The 19,491-nt window shown below is 45.6% G+C and overlaps 1 protein-coding gene across 12 annotated transcripts in view; it reads right to left on the reverse strand.

Annotated features, from left to right (window-relative positions):
* Positions 1-19,491, reverse strand: part of LOC103349457 (uncharacterized) — an 83,161-nt gene that overhangs the window by 4,597 nt on the left and 59,073 nt on the right. For 4 of the 12 annotated variants that reach the window (XR_007922220.2, XR_007922218.2, XR_007922219.2 and 1 more), the window contains exon 3: positions 1,898-2,148. The exons of 3 other annotated variants lie outside the window; for them this stretch is intronic. Coding sequence is in view for 4 of the 9 variants with exons in the window: in XM_070059778.1 (XP_069915879.1) it covers positions 7,446-7,596; positions 9,441-9,588; positions 9,757-9,854; positions 14,375-14,504 (527 nt within the window). In the remaining 5 variants the exon portion in view is untranslated. Of the gene's footprint in view, positions 1-1,897; positions 2,149-3,304; positions 3,386-7,445; positions 7,597-9,440; positions 9,589-9,756; positions 9,855-14,374; positions 18,516-18,539; positions 18,689-19,491 lie in introns of those variants that run through there. 5 more of the 12 variants (XM_070059779.1, XM_070059780.1, XM_070059781.1 and 2 more) reach the window with 3 other exon arrangements.

Genomic DNA, 19,491 nt, shown 5'->3' on the forward strand with positions numbered 1-19,491 from the left:
TTCAGCAGTCTCTGAAACCTTCATTAACAGCAGAAGCATATACTCAACCTTTGCTGATACAAACTATGTACAAAATGTTAACTCTAGCATTCACTTTATGGCAAGCCTATTTTTCTAGGACATTCTTTTACTTTATCTACAGCTAGCCTATACATGGCTAAAACATGTCTGCTGCATAGCTCACTCCAGGGCCTTAGTTCATGTCATTTTTTCCTCACCTGAAAGGCACATCTGGACACTCTTCCCTCCACTGGATTTCTCCTAACTGGTGTCTCTCTTAATACAGTAACTCCCCAGCCCTTGCTTAGCCACCCAGCATAGTAGCTGGTAAGCAGATTGCAAGCAAAGACCCTCTAGCACCTTGCCATAGAGAACTCCAAGAGTCATGCTACCATTTGTTGGCTGTGATCTCTCTTCTGCCATCTTTACTAATCTACAGTTGTTAGCATTCTTTCTCTAATCTCTGGGCTATCCCATCTCTTTATGGGATATGGTGGGGGCATTTGGCCAAACACTGCCCATAGCAGAAAGTTACCTTTTCCTCTGATGACAGTATGTATTACCCAAGACGTCATCAGGGCAGGTAATGGGAGTTAATGGCTGAGTCACAGTGATTACTGGATATACGGGAAGTAGTGGGCTGGAAATACACATCAGTGCTCTCCTCAAAGAACAGGAAAGACGGTGTCCACTGCATCCGTGACTATGTCAAGCTCATACATGGAAGTAAATTTAACTAGGAAAAAGTACTCAAAAAATGGTAGCTTTCAAATAGAAATCAAGGAGCTTGTCACAAACTAATTCTATTTCCTGTCTACTGGATTAGAAAAACCTTCATTAATTCAAACTATACAAAATAAAATATCACATGTTTTCCTTCAGAACACATAGCCTACCTAGGCCCTGTTCTATGCTTTGGCCAAAGCAAAGTACTAAAAGACTCCAGCAAACACTAAAAGGAAGTGATTTGTCAAATATGAAGCAATACATAAATTGTTTTCTACTGGATAATAGAATAGTATAACTTAAAGTATTCGAATATTTATCAGTAAATACCCTGGCAAAAGTGCTCTCAGGGAAAGATACTTTTCACTGAATAATCTCAAAGAATAAACAGTTTTTAAGACAAACTCCAGAGTTTATATATGAAGGCCTCATACTCCATCAATAAGTTTTTTTGCTGAGAATCTTCTCCAGTGAATATTGATGTAGGAAAAAAGCTCAATGTCCTTCATTATAGACCATTATAGCTGCACTAAGCCTAGTACTAAGGATTAAGTTTGCTTCTTCAAAGGAAAGATCAGACTTCTGTTTTGTAGGCGCTGTTGCTCAAAAGGAAGGCCTTGTACTTCAAAAGACTAATAAAAACTAAGGGTGCGATTCTCTAATATGTAGTTTGGGAATCAGAAGGCTCAGGACTTGGAAGCTTTAAGTTAACCTCCCAACATGAGCTATATATGTACATGTGTACACATAAGTTTTTTAGGCTTTCAAATGATCGGTATGAAAGCAGTTATTTTTCAGATCTGCAACTGAGCAGCAGTTGGTGACTGAAACATAAATAATAAAATCAGCGTGGCAAGCAAAATATTCTAGATTGAGAATGCCCACAAGCTACTTAACAACATGAATTCAAGGTAAAGTGAACAAAACAACAGTGTCTGGTGTATCCTGGCTGTCTAATGTCAACAACTGAGAAATTCTAGTAAGCCTCGATCTCCATAGGTGCAAGGGAAAAGAGACAAGAACCCGCAGAAATAGTTTTTCATTAATACTGATTTCATTTATCCTGTGCTTTATACAGAATACTTTAAATTACCTTATTGACAGGTTTTTTCTAATTCAATTAAAAACACTAGCATTTATTATGATCAAGTTAGAATGATAGCCAAATTACCATATGCCAGCACACACATTCACCCTACCAGCAGCTGGACAATTTCGCTTGCAGGAGTGCCTGCCAATCTGAGGGACTGTCACCGTTGGAGGGTTCCCAGTGGAATGAGAGAAGACCAGGACTGAAGGAAGCCGAGTCGTCTTGATCACCTTCGCTCCTTTTTTATTTTATCACCACCCTCCTCACTGAGCTTGAACATGGGAATCTGCTGACCACCCTTGAGCTCTAAGAAGACCTCCTGAAGGTGTCACCTGATAGAAACCAAAAGTGCATCTCCCATCAATGAAACGGAGGCAAAAGACATCAAAAATGTAAAAAAGGAGCCAGCATTGTGGCATAGCAGATAAAGCTGCTGCCTCCAACACCTGCATTCCATATGGGCGCCGGTTTGTTTTCAGTTGGCTCCACTTCCGATCCAGCTCCCTGCTAATGACCTGGGGAAAGCAGGAGAAGATGGCCCAAGTATTTGGGGCCCTGCACGCATATGGGAGACCTAGAAGCAGCTCCTGGCCCAGCACTGGCCACTGTGGTCATCTGGGTATAGTACCAGATGGAAGATCTGTCTCTCCATCTCTCTCTCTCAAGTAAATAAGTGAATCTTAAACAAAAAGTTGAGACATTATTCCTATCTCTTTCAACAGTATTTTATGTTAGTGCTGTGTTAACAATGTTTTAACTTTCTAACATAGGCTCTAATGACTTACCCAGCATCACTGTCAAGGCAGGCTTACGGATGGATGACTGACAGGTGAATGAAGGGGCAGAAAGGAGAAGGAGCAGCTTATTTCCCACTTCCTAATTCACACTGACCCTCAGTTCCTAGCCTGGATCCAGCCAGCTCCTCCTAATTCCAGCCTCAGAGGTCAGTGAGCCCAGAGTGAGCTAGGTGGGGGTTGCCTCAGGGATGCTTGCTGCTTTTGTCCTCAGGAATTAAAACATCCCGGTCAAACAGCAGACGTCTCTGAGAGGCTTCCCCATGGGGGAAGTGAGTGGCTGTAGCTATTGGCAACCAGACAAGAAAAGCCAATTAATGGGGTGGAGAGCTTATGTAGAGAATGTGATGAATAATTCTGGAACAGAAATTTGTAATGATTGAAGCCATGGAGTTAGAAGATGTAACATAGCATCAAATTACTGTAGACCAAGACCTCTATAACCATAAAGTTTTTCAAATTCAGTAGCATAGGAAAGGGACAATTCAGTAGATTGGATTAATTGTCTGGACTGAGCTAAGAGCCCCGGCACTGGCTTGTTGCCCAGGCCTTGAGGCTTTCAGTTCCAAGCTTTGAAAACTAATTCTTACTACTGTGAGCCTTTAATCACAGTGAAAATGGAAACCAGGTTTGTTTGCATCAGGAGGCTCTCCTGCTGCTCCCCTACCCTCCCCACTGTCACTTCCTCTAATACCTCCGAAAGGGGCATCTCTGGAAGAGCTGACGTAGAGGTGACCCTGGGACTCGACTCGGATCCAGAGACAGGAATCTTCAACTGTGCATGACAAACAACAGTGAAGAGAAACACACCTGGATTTATCTCAAAACAACTGACAAAACCATGATTTCTAGAGCCAACCCTATAAAATCCCAGGGATTATTCACATAATTGAGTTTCTCACACAGCTCCACTAGAGCATCCACCTGATTTTCCAAATGTCCTGCCTCCTTTGCATGGTTTAGTGAGGTCATCTGGCAAGAATTTACATGCCAGACTTGATGCTCTGGGTACTTATAACAACCACTCAAAAATCCACTGTTAAAAAGGAACAACAAAGTGAGTATCAAAAATAGGCTGAGTGGGAAGCTTTACATGGGGAAATACAATCTTAAGAATCTGTAAAATGATTCCATTTCTGTTAAGTTCCAGAACAGGCTACACTATGCTGGGGGAAACTGGCAAATAATGACCTCTGGTGGAGTCAGTAGATGGAAGAAGGGCCCAAGAGGGAAGGGCACAAAGGCTCTCCGGTGATAGGAAACGTCAGCACCTCGAGAGGGGCTTGAGGCGGGTGTACGTATTGGTTAAAACTCTTCAGATACATGGGGCCAGCAGTGTGGTGCAGTGGGCTAAGCTGCTGCCTGCAACGCCCCCATCCCACACCAGTGTCAGTTCAAGTCCCAGCTGATCTGCTTCTGATCCATCTCCCTGCTAATGTGCCTGAGAAAGCAGAGGAGGATGGCCACCCACATGGAGACCCAGATAAGGTTCCAGGCTTCTGGCTTCAGCCTTGCCCAGCCTCTCGGTTGTGGTCATTTGGAGAGTGAACATGCAGACAGAAGATCTCTGTCCCTCTGTAGCTGCCTTTCCCATAAATAACAATTTAAAAGAAAAAAATATATAACACTTGGAGTTTTACCTTTCATGGAATATAAACTTTATCTCAAAAAATAAACTTTAGCTAATCATATATATATATACTGTGTATTTATAAGTGTACTGACTTTGATAATTTAAAAAAATATTTATTTGAAAGGCAGAGCTGCAAAGAGGCAGAGAGAGAGAGAGAGAAAGGTCTTCTATCTGCTGGTTCACTCCCCAAATGGCCACAATGGCTGGATCTGGGTTGATCTGAAGCCAGGGGCAGGAACTTCTAGGTCTCCCATGTGGTACAGGGGCCCAAGGACTTGGGCCATCTTCTGCTTTCCTAGGCAGAAAGTAGCAGAGAGGTGGATCGGAAATGGAGCAGCCAGGACTCGAATTGCTGCCCACATGGGATGCCGACACTACAGGCAGCAGCTTCACCCACTACACCACAGTGCCAGCCCCCTGATAATTTTAATATCCTAAAATAGAAAGATGGATTTGAGATGTGACTATGACTATGCAAACAGGCACAAGATAAAGCAAACAGAGAAAATATTAAATGTTGAATTCAGGCAGTAACTGTTTGGGTGCTCACAGTACAAATTTACTGTACTAAACTTTTACGATAATTTTTTTTTTTTTTTTTGGACAGGCGGAGTGGACAGTGAGAGAGAGAGACAGAGAGAAAGGTCTTCCTTTGCCGTTGTTTCACAATAGATTTTAAACGGGGCTGGCACTGGCCTGGCAGCTAAGATACTGGGTGGGATATCTGCAGGAGTGCCTGGGTTTCAGTCCTGACTCTACTCCTTATGGTTCCAGTTTTAGTGTATGTGCTTGCCGAAGCGATCACAACTCCATTCCTTAGTAAGCTTCCTGCTAAGGTACACCCTAGAGAGCAGCAGGTAATGGGTGGAAGTCCTTGGGTCTCTGCCCCAACATGGGGGACAGCGCTGATTAGGACCCAGATTAGGTTCCTGGTTCTTGGCTTTGGCCTGGCCCAACCCCAGCAATTGCAAGTATTCTGGGGAGTGAACCAGTCTGTAAAAGTACTCAGTTTCTGGAACTCTCCCCTCTAACCTCTTTCTCTTTCAATAAATAAAAATATTTTAAAAAACATTAAAAATTAAAGAGACAAGATAATGCCTGCTGTTGAAAATGGGGAAGTGGGGCTGGTGCAGTGGTGCAGTAGGTTAATCCTCTGCCTGCGGTGCCAGCATCCCATATGGGCACTGGTTTTAGTCCTGGCTGCTGCTGCTCTTCCAATCCAGCTCTCTGCTGTGGCCTGGGAAAGCAGTGGAGCATGGCCCAAGTCCTTGAGCCCCTGCACCCACATGGGAGACCAGGATGAAGCTCCTGGCTCCTGGCTTCGGCAGGAGCTTTGTCCATTGTGGCCATTTGGGGAGTGAACCAACGGAAGGAAGACTTTTCTGTCTCTCTCTAACTCTGCCTCTCAAATAAATAAATAAAATCTTAAAAAAAAAAAAAAAAGAAAATGGGGAAGTATTAGCAGCAATTACATCTTGACTGAGACCACAAAGAACAGGCTTCAGGGTGGCATAGTCAGCCCGCTGTGTCTGCAGGTTCTACATCAGCAGATTCGGCCAACGGGATCGGGAGAAAAGCTTGCAACTGTACTGAAAATGTTTAGACTTTTTTCTTGTCATATTCCCTAAGCAATATAGTATAACAACTATTTATATAATAGCCACATTGTATTATGTATTATAAGTAATCCAGGGATGATTTACAGTTCACATATGCTAGTGCATAGCTTATATCCAGAGACGACACCATTTTACATCAGGGACTTGAGCATCCCAGATTTGGTATTGTGTTGGGGTGGGGGATTCCTGGAATTCTGAGAGCCAACTGCACTTTATTATCAGAATACTTGAGCATGAATTGTCCATAATTCCATTAAGAGAATAAAGGCAACAAAATAAAGTAGGTCAGAACAAGTCACGCTTATTCTCAAAAACGCTCTAAGGACTTCTGCTGCCACGAAATCCAAAGCACAGAGCTGACATGATGATGGCAGCTCTAGCTGGCCCAGCAGGTCCTGCCCGCCACACCCACCCTTGCCAACCCCTGTCCCCACAACAAAGCCACGTGCACAGGACACAGCACCAGCATTCCAGCGCGTGCTGCTCCTCGGCCTGTGTCCTTGTCCACTGTGCAAAATCTTTGGAGTAACCTCTGAGGCCTCTAACATCTCCCTCCTGGGACTACACGATGGTGACAGCATTTGCTTCACTGTTTCTTTTCCTGGACTTTTAAACTTGTAAAAACTCCCCAATGCCTTTTCCATCTCTGCATTCCTCACATAGCTTAGAATCGTTCCTGTAACCAGGGCATGTACTCAAAACGTTTGCTAAACAGAAAAACAATGCATTTTATACTCCAATGGTGTTTTATCAAGCTGAACTACACACAAAAAGATAAGATGTAGCTCAAAAAATATCCCATGGAAGCGATGTAAACAAACATTTTAAAGTTGAGGATTAAAGAGCTGGGTATATCTGAATGAGCTTTGACTGCGCATATATATATATATATTTATTTCAAGTTCAAAGCCAAAATAGCAGCAAACCAGCACTGGGCATTTCTCAGCTACCTACAGTTCAAGATAGCAACATAAGCACACTAGCCACCATCGCTGTCACATCAATTCCTCAAAAAGGGACACAGTCACATGAAAATAAATGAATCTACAGTAATATTTTATTTATTTATTTACTTAGTTACAGGCAGAGTTAGACAGTGAGAGAGAGAAAGGTCTTGCCTCTGTTGGTTCACCCCCCAAATGGCCACTATGGCCAGCGCGCTGTGCCGATCAGAAGCCAGGAGCCAGGTGCTTCCTCCCGGTCTCCCATGCGGGAGCAGGGCCCAAGCACCTGGGCCATTCTCCACTGCTTTCCCGGGCCACAGCAGAGAGCTGGACTGGAAGAGGGGCAACCGGGACAGAATCTGGTGCCCCAACCAGAACTAGAACCCAGGGTGCCAGCGCCGCAGGTGGAGGATTAGCCTAGTGAGCAGCAGCACCAGCCAGTAATATATTTTTTAAATAAATACAAAAAAAATAATAAAAATATATGCTTTTTAAAGATGCTACACCTAGTGACGTTCTTAGTGATTTTCTTCCCAGTCGAAATCCTTAATCGCAGTTTCCGCCAAGAGTCTTCCCAGAGGACGGCAGCCCCTCTCCCTCAGTACGCACCCAGTCTGCGTTCACAAGGAGAGCCCGTACCTGGGCACCAGCAGTGTCCGCAGCGTTGTGCTTGTCCCAAGTCGGAGATAGTGAACCCTGAGGGGAGTGCCCAGAGCCCCCAGTGCCTCGGGCTGGTTCTGCAGCTGCTCAGTGCCAGCCGGTAATACGAAGCCCTGGAAAAAGTTTCTACCTGGGAAGGAAAGATGGTATTTTTCTTAATTTCATTGATGTCGATCAGGTAGACGCGCCACAAAAAGTGACACAATGCAATTGGTATACAAGGTGGAGACAGAAATGTCAAATTTGTGGATGGAAGAATAATTAGGGACAACTTACTCTAAAATACCCATTTCACATACTTGAAAACCAAAGCTCAGAAAGGCAGTGTCTGCAGGGTATGTGCAGATGACCCTGGGAAAGGTGCTCACCCCTTCTGCACCTCCATTTCTTCATCTCGTTTCCTCACCTAATTCTCTAGCTCTGCTCTTTGCTCTGGTTTTGCTCAGAGCACCTATGATACCTTATTTCTAACCATCTCTCCGTCCTCTAAGATGATGCATAAAACAGACTACAACATTAACAACAAAACCCTTGTGCAAAGAAATAGCACTTGAAAATACTTGTTGGGGCCAGTGTTGTGGCATGGCAGGGAAAGCCACCGCCTGCAGTGCTGGCATCCCATATGGGCACCAGTTCGAGTCCCCACTGCTCCTCTTCCGATCCAGCTCTCTGCTATGGCCTGGGAAAGCAGTAGAAGATGGCCCAAGTCCTTGGACCCCTGCAACCCCATGGGAGACCCGGAAGAAGCTCCTGGCTTTAGATCGGCACAGCTCTGAGAGTGGCAGCCATCTGGGAGTGAACTAGTGGATGGAAGGCCTCTCTCTCTCTGCCTCTCCTCCTCTGGGTAACTCTGCCTTTCAAATAATCTTTTTGAAAAAAAAAAAAAAAAGAAAGAAGGAAAAGGTTTGTCAAGTTTAGAAATTAAAGCCAACATGCCAATTAGAATCACATTCTGTCTCCGGAACCTCCCTAGCCCCCAAAGGTCACTGGGAACGACAGGAAGCACTTCCTAGAAGGTCCCAAAGCAGAAGGGTTGGTTTGGCACAGAGTCTCCCTCCTATAGGTCTAATTACAAGGAGAGGAGAAGGTGCTCGAGCCCGGAAGAGTGCGCACACGGTGCTGCTTCCCAGGAGCGAGCCACAGCACAAGGACAGGGCCGGCCTTGACAGGAAGGAAGGGCCGAAGCTGGGCCAATCAGCTCATCTTTACTGAGTGATGTCTGTGGCCAGGCACTGAGGCCCAAGAAGGAAAAGGACTTCTCTGCAAGGCCACACAGCTGGTCGAGAGCTGGGTCTGGGATGCAGGCAGGGTAGCTGACTGCAGAGCCCAGGCCTCAGCCACCCAGGAGGGCTCTGCTGGCTGACTAGCCCCCTAGAGGGGAGAGGGTGGCAGGCCAGAAGGCAGCACCCTGACCTGAAGTGGCACCCATTCCTGTCGGGTTCCTGCCCAGTCCCTCTGCCAGGGGGAAAGGAGGCCGAGTCATTCCAGTCTGATCTGTTCTTGGGAAAGCTCCTCTCAGGCCACCTCCAGACCGACTCAGCAGGAGGGTGGGCAGTGGGTGGGGAGGCCACAGCTCTGTTCAGTGTCTGCTGGCCACATTCACTGTGTCCCAGGAAGAAGGGAAAATGCTGCAGAACAGGTTGAGGAGCCAGGCAGGGCGGGGTTAACTAACCCTAGGATAAAGTGAAAAAACAAAACAAAAAAACCCAACAAAAACCCTGCTGCTGCTTCACCACTGAAATGACCTTAAATGTCTGGCTTCAGACAATAAATGCGGCTTGTCTTTACAAATTCTAATTTGGGAGCAATGGGGGCTGGAAGCCACATCTGTCAGGATTTTGCCATCCGGGCCTCTGCATTATTTTCTGCTCTAGTCAGAGTCCCTTGCTGAAGGTCCCCTCCTCCAGTGAATGGACAGGAGAGAAAGGCAGGACAAACAAGCTGACAGCATGTAAGAAACACAGTTCCCCTCACCTGCGAAGCATCTAGCAGCCCCTCCCCTGCACTCCGTCATGAGGTCCCAGAATCCTGATGGATTCCCTGTGTGCGCACCAGCATGAAAGCCCATCTTGCTCTGCAAGCCCTCTAACCGAATGAATGCTCCTTGCACCTCCTGGAAAACCTGGGATTTCAGGAGAGAGGAGGAAGCGATAGCCAGTGGAATGGTGGACTGGTTTCCAAAACAGCCCCTCCTGCTTCTCCAATCTGCGGGGAGCAGCTCGAGTGTTCCCTTTGCTGGAGGAGCAGAGTGAAGACTGGGAGAAGGCCCCAGCCGGGGCCTGGCACTTACTTTGTATAAAGTAAAAAACGGGGGCCGCCCCCAGCAATCATGGCACTGGTGAGAAGAAACACTTTTCCCAGAGGCTCTGACATCCTGCTTCCTGGAGACTTCAAAAACAAAAGACACAAGACACAAATTTATTGTAAGATTCAGTTTCATGCCAAGGGCCTCTGCCTGGACTGGGGCTCCACAGGGAAAGGACAGCTAAGGAAGACGCCAGCGAGCAGTCAAGGCTGCCCTTGCACTTTTGCTTCCTTTCCAATTGCCAGGGCTGCTTCTGGAGCCAGAGAGAGTGCCCTCCCGAGGGTGCCCTCCCAAGGGTGGCCTGCATCCAGGACACAGGCCGGGGGCGGGAGGGGAGGGGGAATTCTACTACCCCCAACCAGCCAAGCACAGAGCCAGCATTCAGTCCCACCATCCTGACGGACAGAACCTGGCCTGTGTGCCAAAGCCCGGCGCAGCCAGGAAGCACAACCACTTTGTCTCAGGCCAACTGGTAAACAGGAAGCTTATCCTTCTGTGGCAAGAGCTGGTCTCACAAGCTTGTGAATGGGCCAGAGCTGGCACTGGCCACTTTCTTTCCTGTTTTGAAAAGCACCCCACCCCATGGACGGAGGAACTCTGGTTATGACTTTCAGGCTGAACTAAGAGACGGAGTAGTGCCAGTTCAACAAATACAACACCACGTCTGCCCTGGGCCTGGATGAAACCCACTCTCCTTCTTGGTGGCCATTTAACCACCGCTCACACTGGCCTGGGCTTCTGTGGAAAGCCATTAGCTCTCCAGCTGTGAAACAGAACAAGACTCTGGCCAAGGGGTCGGACAGAAACCAAACAGAGGTCACAGTCAAATGCCCAGCGGGCCATGCAGGTCACATAATCGAGAGCAGACACCGCGAAGCTAAGAGCACACAGGATGGCTGAGGGGGCAGCTTCACCCTGGCTCCAGCTAAATGGGGCCATGAGGGTTAAGTCTCAGTGTTTCTTCATATGTGCCATAAATCATGTCTTTTGGGTGAAATCCTTCACTTCCTAACGTTGACAACCAACTTAAGAAATACAAGACCTAATCAAATACATTTGTGGGTCACATTCTTCCCGTGGGCTTTCTGTTTGCTGTGACCATCAAGACATCTTTATTCTAGGTGAGGTTTAGGTAAATTACTCTTTGTGGACATTTCTCCAAAAAGGAAAAGATGATCCCATAAGAGTTTATGTCCCTGTTTGAAGACTTAGCCTTAGATTTTAATAGTATTTCTTTAGAAAACAAAGCTTTGATGGCACCCAATGGCATCAGAAGTGTCACAGTACAGAACTGAGCACTAATGCCAACTCCTGATGGGCTAGATCTGTGCACAGGAAAACGCATTCCTACCACCTGTGTGTCTCCGTTCTGGAAGGAAAATCGGTCTACAGAAGCCCTCGCAGGGAAAGTTCTTCATGTGGATATTTTTTCTGGGAACTGATAATTAAACACACCCTTACATGAGGTTAAAATTGATTAGTTCTATGTAGAAATAATATTTAGCCCAGGTTTAGGTAGATAAAGGGCTTTGATCAATTAACAAATTAGAAGGGTAGGCCTGCACTGTGGCTCACTTGGCTAATCCTCCACCTGCGGTGCTGGCACCCTGGGTTCTAGTCCCAGTTGGGGCGCCGGGTACTAGTCCTGGTTGCTCCTCTTCCAGTCCAGCTCTCTGCTGTGGCCCGGGAAAGCAGTGGAGAATCGCCCAAGCTTGGGTCCCTGCACCCACATGGGAGACCAGGAGGAAGCACCCTGCTCCTGGCTTCAGATCAGCGCAGCACCGGCCGTAGTGGCCATTAGGGGAATGAACCAACAGAAGGAAGACCTTTCTCTCTGTCTCTCACTGTCTATAACTCTCGCTCTGTCTTGCTCTCTCACTGTCTAACTGTGCCTGGCAAAAAAAATAAAATAAAAAAAATTAGAAGTGTTAGATCATCTTTGGATTTTGTACTTACTTATACACTGTTTTGTTCTACTCTAAAACGTCTGCTGGAACCTCAAATGTAGGACAATCAAGTTGAGAGTTTCTGGTGGGGCTGTACCACAGGAAAGAATATTTGTCAAAGTTGAGTGTGCAGTCAATTACAGTAATGTCATCTGGGGAAGGCCATCTACTTCCATAATGAAAATCATCAGAGCATCGCCGAGGAATGTGTTAGTCAGATCTTGCTGACCATGAAGAGAGCACAGACTCACCAGGGCAGGGCAGCCACATTCAGTTATGCAGAGCTTCCCACAGTGTCACAGCCTCTCAGGCCGGCATTAGACACGAGAAACACAGAAAACACCCAACCCTTCCCTCCTCTGCAGTCACAGCCACGAGTGAACCCTAAGACCAGGAGAGGCCACAGCTATTCAGGGAGTGACTGTCAGCTACTGTGCAATCTGAGGATGCCCTGGCAGTTCTAAGGGAGAACGTGGCCCTGAAACACTCCCTTTGTTGCCACTTCCTAGCGCAACTCTGTTGAAATTCACAAAAGGAAACTTGCCCTGCAATTAGAAAAGATTTCACATTAAAATCACTTTTTTCAAACCCAATTCTCTGGTTTCTAGTTTTATGCCACTGAGATTTATTACCAATCTAAGCTTTAAAGAAATATGAGTAAGAAGTTAACTTTAAATCTAAAACAAGTGGTATCTATAAAAGGTCCTAGTTTTTCCCCTTTCTTTTCTGTCAAATTGGGAGAAAAAGCCAAGCTTGCTGGTTTCCTGTTTGTGTGCTCTGCACCTCCTGTTGCAGCAGCAGAAACCCAGTATGGGCAGGGGAGCAGCCAATCAGCAAAAGGCTGCACCCGCAGAACCAAGATGCTAAGGACAGAAGCTGTATTTCACAGGTTCAAGTCGGCTTTTCAGGGCTAACAGTAAACAGTACGGTGAGCCAATATAGGAACTTTAACAACATCGATGATAACAGCCTAACACTGCAATCTCTTGCTCTGGTATGCTGGTATTATTCTAAACATTTTATAAAAACAATTCATTGAATTCTCACAACTCCATGGAGCTGTTAACTACTGTTACCCTCCACGTTTCTGTGCATTGAGGCACAGAGAGGTTAAGTAGCCTGCCCAACATCACGTAAACCAGTGAGTGGGAGAACTGGCATTCAAGCTCAGGCAGGCTGACTCCAGGCTCAGCGTGTAGCCCTTCGTCTGCTCTTCTCCACCACTACTGTATACGAACTCGATGTTTGACTGCAGAAATCTGAATGTGGAAAGAAAAGGTCTCAAAATACATTCCTCACGTCCAACGTAAAAGGCCTTGCAGGCATGCCTCTCTTGCCATTTCCCCAGACAAGTGTGGTAATCATGTGTACTTTTATTCTTTCTTTTGATTAACAAATGGTTACTGAGGGCCTCATCCCATCAGTGAGACTATGAAAATAATATCAAGATACCAAACTATTCTCCTTGGTCCCAAGGAAAATGCAGACAATTAGAAGATACAGCAACACAGACAGGAGCAGCAAGTACAACTGCGCAGCTGTGCACTGTGTGACTCTAGCAGAGCTGCGTTGACTTGGCAGGCACCACAGATTTCTAATTTTATTTTATTAGGACAGTTTGCCAACAGTTGGAAGTACTATAAAGCATCTTCAAGACGGGTATCTTTTTCTAGTTTGCAAGGGTGCTTATGGGCTAGCAGCAGCCTGGTTAGTGCAGTCAGACCGTGCACCAAGGGAGGAAGTAACACTCAGGAAGGAAGTGGTTGGCCCTGCTGCAGGCGATTAGCAAAGGTTTCACAGAGGAAGTTCACCCTGAGTAGAGAAAAGTGAAAGAGTAAAAGGGCTTCTGTGAAATGGCAAACAAAGGCAGAACAGACAAAAATAAGAGCTACATAAGTATGCGAAGCAGAAGGGGAGCCACAAGAAATATGTCTGGAAATGAGGACAAGGGCGTGGTTAGAGCCAAGACCCTCTATCCTGAGCTGTTAAGACACCACTCTGTAGACGACAGGCTACAGAAAAACTCCCTTGGGTCAGAGAGGTGGGCAGCCTGGGAGCAGACAGACAATGCAGCAGGACTAGCTAGGAGGCTTCTAAGACCGACAGCAAAGCCAAATACAAGGTAATAAGAGGGGATCCAAAGGAAGGTCTCAAAATATTTAGAACAGGAACCTGCATTGTGGCATAGCATAGCAGGTTAAGCCATTGTCTGTGATGTCAGCATCCCATATGGGCTCCAGTTCAAGCCCGGGCTGCTCCACTTCTGATCCAGCTCTTTGCTAATGTGCCTGGGAAAGCAGAAGATGGCCCAAGTCCCTGGGTCCCTGCACCCACATGGGAGACTTGGATGAAGCTCCTAGTTCCTGGCTTCAGCCAGGCTTGTGGCCATCTGGGAAGTCAACCAGCAGATGGAAGATCTACCTTTCCCCTTCTCTATCTGTAACTCTGCCTTTCAAATGAATAAAATAAATCTTTAAACAAATATTAAGAACAGTTCTTGTTTACCAATTTGTGCATCAACTCATTCCAAAAAGAATAACAGAGCTAACAAAGATACAGAATTTAGAAGAGAATAAAATAAGTGAAAGAGGAAAATAGAAAATAATTTTAAGAAAATAAATAAAGTTGGGGTACAATTAATATAAAGAATTACACACTATCATGTGCCCAACATTTCCTTAAGGTGACCACATATATGATCCTGCTCAGCAGAAAGGAGAGCCTGAGAAGCTCCAAGCTCCAAAGTGTCCTTGGGTGAAGCAAACCGGCAGGGAAGAACGCTAGCATCACAGTTCCTGTTAACACAGGACACCTCAGAAAGGGAGTCTCTGATGCGGTGGGTACTGGTAACAACAGCCTGAGAATTAAAAAGCAAAAAACACTAAGTTTCCAACTTCCAAATACTGTTGCTTCTTAAATAATACTCAATAATAATAGCCACAGAGTCTCAGAAAAAAAATGAATAGGATTTCACAAGTGGTCAACAGTGAAGACTCAGTGGGAAGCACTCTAATAAACACCTTAACTCAGTGGAGGGCTCAGGCAGTGATGATCAATCTGGTCTGCTTCCAGTGTCACAGCGGGTGTGGGCAGGGGTGTGAGTGTAGGCTCAGCTGCCACTCCTTTGTAATCAGCTGCAGTTTACCCAAGCCATAAACTGTCACTATGCTGAGAAGAAAGGGAAGAAACTGGGATGGGATGGAGAGGGGAGAGGGGAGAGAGAAGAGGGAAGGGGAGAGGGGGAAGAGAGAAGGGGGAAGGGGAAGGATGAGAAGCAGGAGGAGGAGAGGAGAGACGAAAAATCCAACTGAGCCACATGTGGGGAAATGAGGATTGGAAAGCAGGCAAGCTCTTCATCATTCAGGGATGTAGGGTATGGTAGGGAGTCTGGATTTTACTCTAAGTCTGGCTTTTGGGGGGAAGGATTTCTCTAGAATGAGCAAGAATGGAAGCAGGGAATCGTGTTAAAAGGCTCCCAAGGGGCAGGTGCCATAGCGCAGCTTAATCCTCCGCCTGTGGTGCCAGCATCCCATATGGGCACCGGTTCTAGTGCTGGCTGCTCCTCTTCAGATCCAGCTTTCTGCTGTGCCTGGGAAAGAGGTAGAAGATGGCCCAGGTTCTTGGGTCCCTGCACCTGCGTGGGAGACCAGGAGGAAGCACCTGGCTCCTGGCTTCAACTGGTGCAGCTCCGGCCATGGCGGCCATTTGGGGAGTGAACCAACAGAAGGAAGACCTTTCTTTGTCTCTCCCTTTCACTGTATGTAACTCTATCTCTCAAAATAAATAAATAAAATCTTAAAGAAAACAAAGGCTCCCACAATAGTTCTAGAGCAGAACTCATGGTATGCTGGTAACAAAGGAGATTCAAATAAGTAAAGAGACTTGAGATATGAAGCAGAAATAACAAGCCTTGTCGATGAACTGGGTCCTAGGAGAGGTCTGTTGAGCCCGGCACGCACCACAGTGACTTCACAGAATTCCTCAGTCCTTAAACCCCTTAACAATTTGAGTATAACTCCAAAGACAGAATTTGGCAATGCTATGAGTCCTGGTAGGAAGCTTTAAATAGCAGACTGTGATATCTGATTAACCGGATTAGTCATGATGTCTCATCTGTCTGCACAAAACACATTGCAAGGCTCTTCTTTCATTGATTTTATGCTACAGCATGAAGTTACTCAGTACTGACACCAAAAACCTCATCTAATTGACTCATAACCTTTTTTGCCAGAGATCACGCAGCAAATCCTATTAAACATTTACCTCAGCATTCCTATTGTAAGCTACATTTTTAGAAAAAAAGTTACTTATAAAAACCCAAACAATGTGGACCCAGTGATTAGAAAGGGAATCTGGAGGGCCTGTGGCTGGCTCTGTCCTCTCTGAAACCCTCTCTCCATTTGCACCGACTCGGCTCTCTGCTGTTCCCTTTTCCCTCTCCGGACAGTCCTGACTTGCTCATTGCAATCTCCCCTCCTCTATCTGTTCTTGAATTCCCTGTGTTGTGGACAGAACTGTTTCTTCCGATCATGTGATGAAGTCCTAACCTCGGTTCCTCAGAATGTAACAGTTATTTGGAGATAAGGTCATTAAAGAATTAAGTTAAAATAAGGTTTTTAGGGTGGATCCTAGTCCGATATGACTAACATCCTTGTAAGAGGAAATCTGGACTCAAATATGTGCACAGAGGAAAAACCATGTGAACACGAATGGAAAAGGTGGCATCTACAAGCCAAGGACCAAGGCCTCAGAAGACAATGAACCCGAGGACACCGTCAGTATGGACTTCCAGCCTCCAGAATTGTAAAGGAATAAATTCTGTTGTGCTAAACCACTCAGGCCTAGCAAACTGATACCCTATATACCTCTTTCTACTCCCTACTCCCAGTCCTCACCCCAAGAACATCTTACTCAGTTGCCTGCATTTGGATCTTCTACAATGATTCCCTAATCTCTATTTCCAGGCCAGGCTTCCCTTACTTTAGATTTCCATTAAATAGCACAACAAATCCTAATGTGAGCATCTTTCCCCATCCTATATCAGCTCTCGCTTTGCTACATTCCCTACTGTGGTAAATGGAAGCAACCTAGATACCCAAGTCAAAAATTACTTGGGAATCATCCTAAAAAAATAAATTAGCTACCATATGCTTACTACATAGCGAAGAGCTTTGCAGGCATCTTTTCATCAAATATATATTTTTTTTGACAGGCAAAGTTAAACAGTGAGAGAGACAGAGAGAAAGGTCTTCCTTCTGTTGGTTCACCCCACAATGGCCGCTGCGCTGCACTGATCCGAAGCCAGGAGCCAGGTGCTTCCTCCTGGTCTCCCATGCGGGTACAGGGCCCAAGCACTTGGGCCATCCTCCACTGCACTCCTGGGCCACAGCAGAGAGCTGGAATGGAAGAGGAGCAACCGGGACAGAATCCAGCACCCCAACCGGGACTAGAACCTGGGTCACCGGCACCGCAGGCGGAGGATTAGCCTAGTGAGCCGCGGCGCCGGCCCTTTTCATCAAATATTATTAACAGTCTCAAAGAGCAAGAATCACTATTCCTATTTTATAGCTGAAGAGACTGAAATTTGGGTTAAATTACCCAGAACCACTCCGTTAAGAAGTGGCACTAAGGATTGCTCTCAGACTTCCAATCTAATTAAACCTCCTCAAGCTCATCCAATGTTTCCTATTAATGTTTCCTATTGTTTCCAAAAACTATCTTTTGACTTCTTCCTCCTCCTCTTTATCTGTCAAATGCCTTATTCTGGCTCCTCTCTTTCAGTTGGGTGATTATCAAGACCACTCTAATTTTGCTCTGCCTTTGGCCTCATTCCTCTCCAATCTAAAATTCAGAATTCTGATTCCATCACCGTTCTTCAATGGCTCTCTAGCATATTCAGCATAAAACCTAAGCTTCTACGAACTACTGGGTCTACATTACTCAATTTCCTCACCACATCCCTAACTCCCACCCAGACCCCCCATTTACAACAAGCAGATCTAAATGCTGTTTTCAGAACAGGGCAAGTGCCCTCAGGCCTCTAGGTCAGAGCATTTGCTGTCCAGCCAGATGGCCCTCCCCCTGCAGACCTGCCTGGCATCTCTATTCATCAAATGCTAATTTACTGCTGGAAAATTTCCTTGGCTTACTAAGGCAAGCTTGATTTTTCTTTTATCTATACTTCTACAATGGTTAACTTTATTATGTTAATAGTTGCTAAATTACTCAGTTCCTAACAGACATTAAGCTTCTTAAAGGCTCGGATTGGGTTTTGCATTTTCGAATGCCTAATATCTAGCATAAAGAATAAGTGTTCAGTAAATGCTCATGGCACTCACTTAACAGGATGCCACTAGATCAGTCACACACAAAGTAGAAGAGTGAGCTTCCAGCAAGAAACAGACCTTTCCAGAAAGAAATAGCAAGTTCCTAGACCACTACCCGAGTTCATACACGCTACATCAGTAACTTCAAGTGCAGTCTCTGGACTTGTGGAGGTCCCTGAGACCTTCTCAGGGAGTACACAAGTTAAAATGCTTTTCAGAAAAAAACACACTAAGATGCTGTTTGTCTTTTCATTGCATTGACATTTGCACTGATGGTATAAAAGCAATTGTGCCTTGGCATGAAGAGAGGCAGCGCCACCAAGACGCACTACTTGTAAAGGTGCTCTTCACTGCCATGCAGAATAAAAATGCAACATTTGTAAATGCCAATTCAATTCAAGCTTGCCTTTGATGAAGCAGCAAATATTAATTTCATTACATCTCAAATGTTTTCAATAGTCTATATGATGAAGTGGGAAGTATGGGTTAAAGTTACCTCTGTTGTAGATGAAGTACAATGAGTGATGAGGAAAATAGCTTGTAGGACTCTGAGTCACAAGCTTTCCGTGGAATACCATTTTTTGCTCGAAGTAATGACTGGCAGGCACTATGGTTATTCACATTTAGGTTTTCAGCAGATGTCATCTAAAACATGAAAGACATAGGTCTCCTACTTCAAGGAAAACAGTTAATAGTATTCTTGGTAGAAGGTGAGTTTTCAAATGAAATGGGAAACATCTACCACCCAACAAATAAAACTTTCCTAGTGAGATTAATGGTGACAGTAATACATTTTTGAAATCGTAAAACAAATGTTTTTACATTTTTTAAACAAGGCATGTTTAAACCAGCAAAATATTATAAAATCATGCAAGATAGATCAATGGGAATGGAATGCAAAGGTTCACTCATCAGTTTTCAGATGCCATACCACAATTAACCTGTGAGAAGTTACTATGTTTCAAGTTTTGGTGCAATATTAAATAAGAACAACCACCATCACCTGAGAAGTCTTTATGAACATTTTCATCCTGTTATCAACTACATTATTTTCCTCACAGTATATCAACTAAAATGCTGTATTTTACTGGACTGAATGCAGATGTAGGTATGAGTATCCACTCGTCTTCCATCAAGTCAGACATTAAAGAATTTTTGTAAAAATGTAAAACAGGCCAGCACCGCGGCTCAATAGGCTAATCCTCTGCCTGTGGCGCCGGCACACCAGGTTCTAATCCCGGTCGGGGCACCGGATTCTGTCCCGGTTACCCCTCTTCCAGTCCAGCTCTCTGATGTGGCCTCGGAGTGCGGTGGAGGATGGCCCAAGTGCTTGGGCCCTGCACCCGCATGGGAGTCCAGGAGAAGCACCTGGCTCCTGGCCTCAGATTAGCGCGGTGCGCCGGCCGCAGCGCACCAGCTGTGGCGGCCATTGGAGGGTGAACCAACAG

The sequence above is a fragment of the Oryctolagus cuniculus genome, chromosome 16 (assembly GCF_964237555.1).
Source record: "Oryctolagus cuniculus chromosome 16, mOryCun1.1, whole genome shotgun sequence".
NCBI classification, from domain to species: domain Eukaryota; kingdom Metazoa; phylum Chordata; class Mammalia; order Lagomorpha; family Leporidae; genus Oryctolagus; species Oryctolagus cuniculus.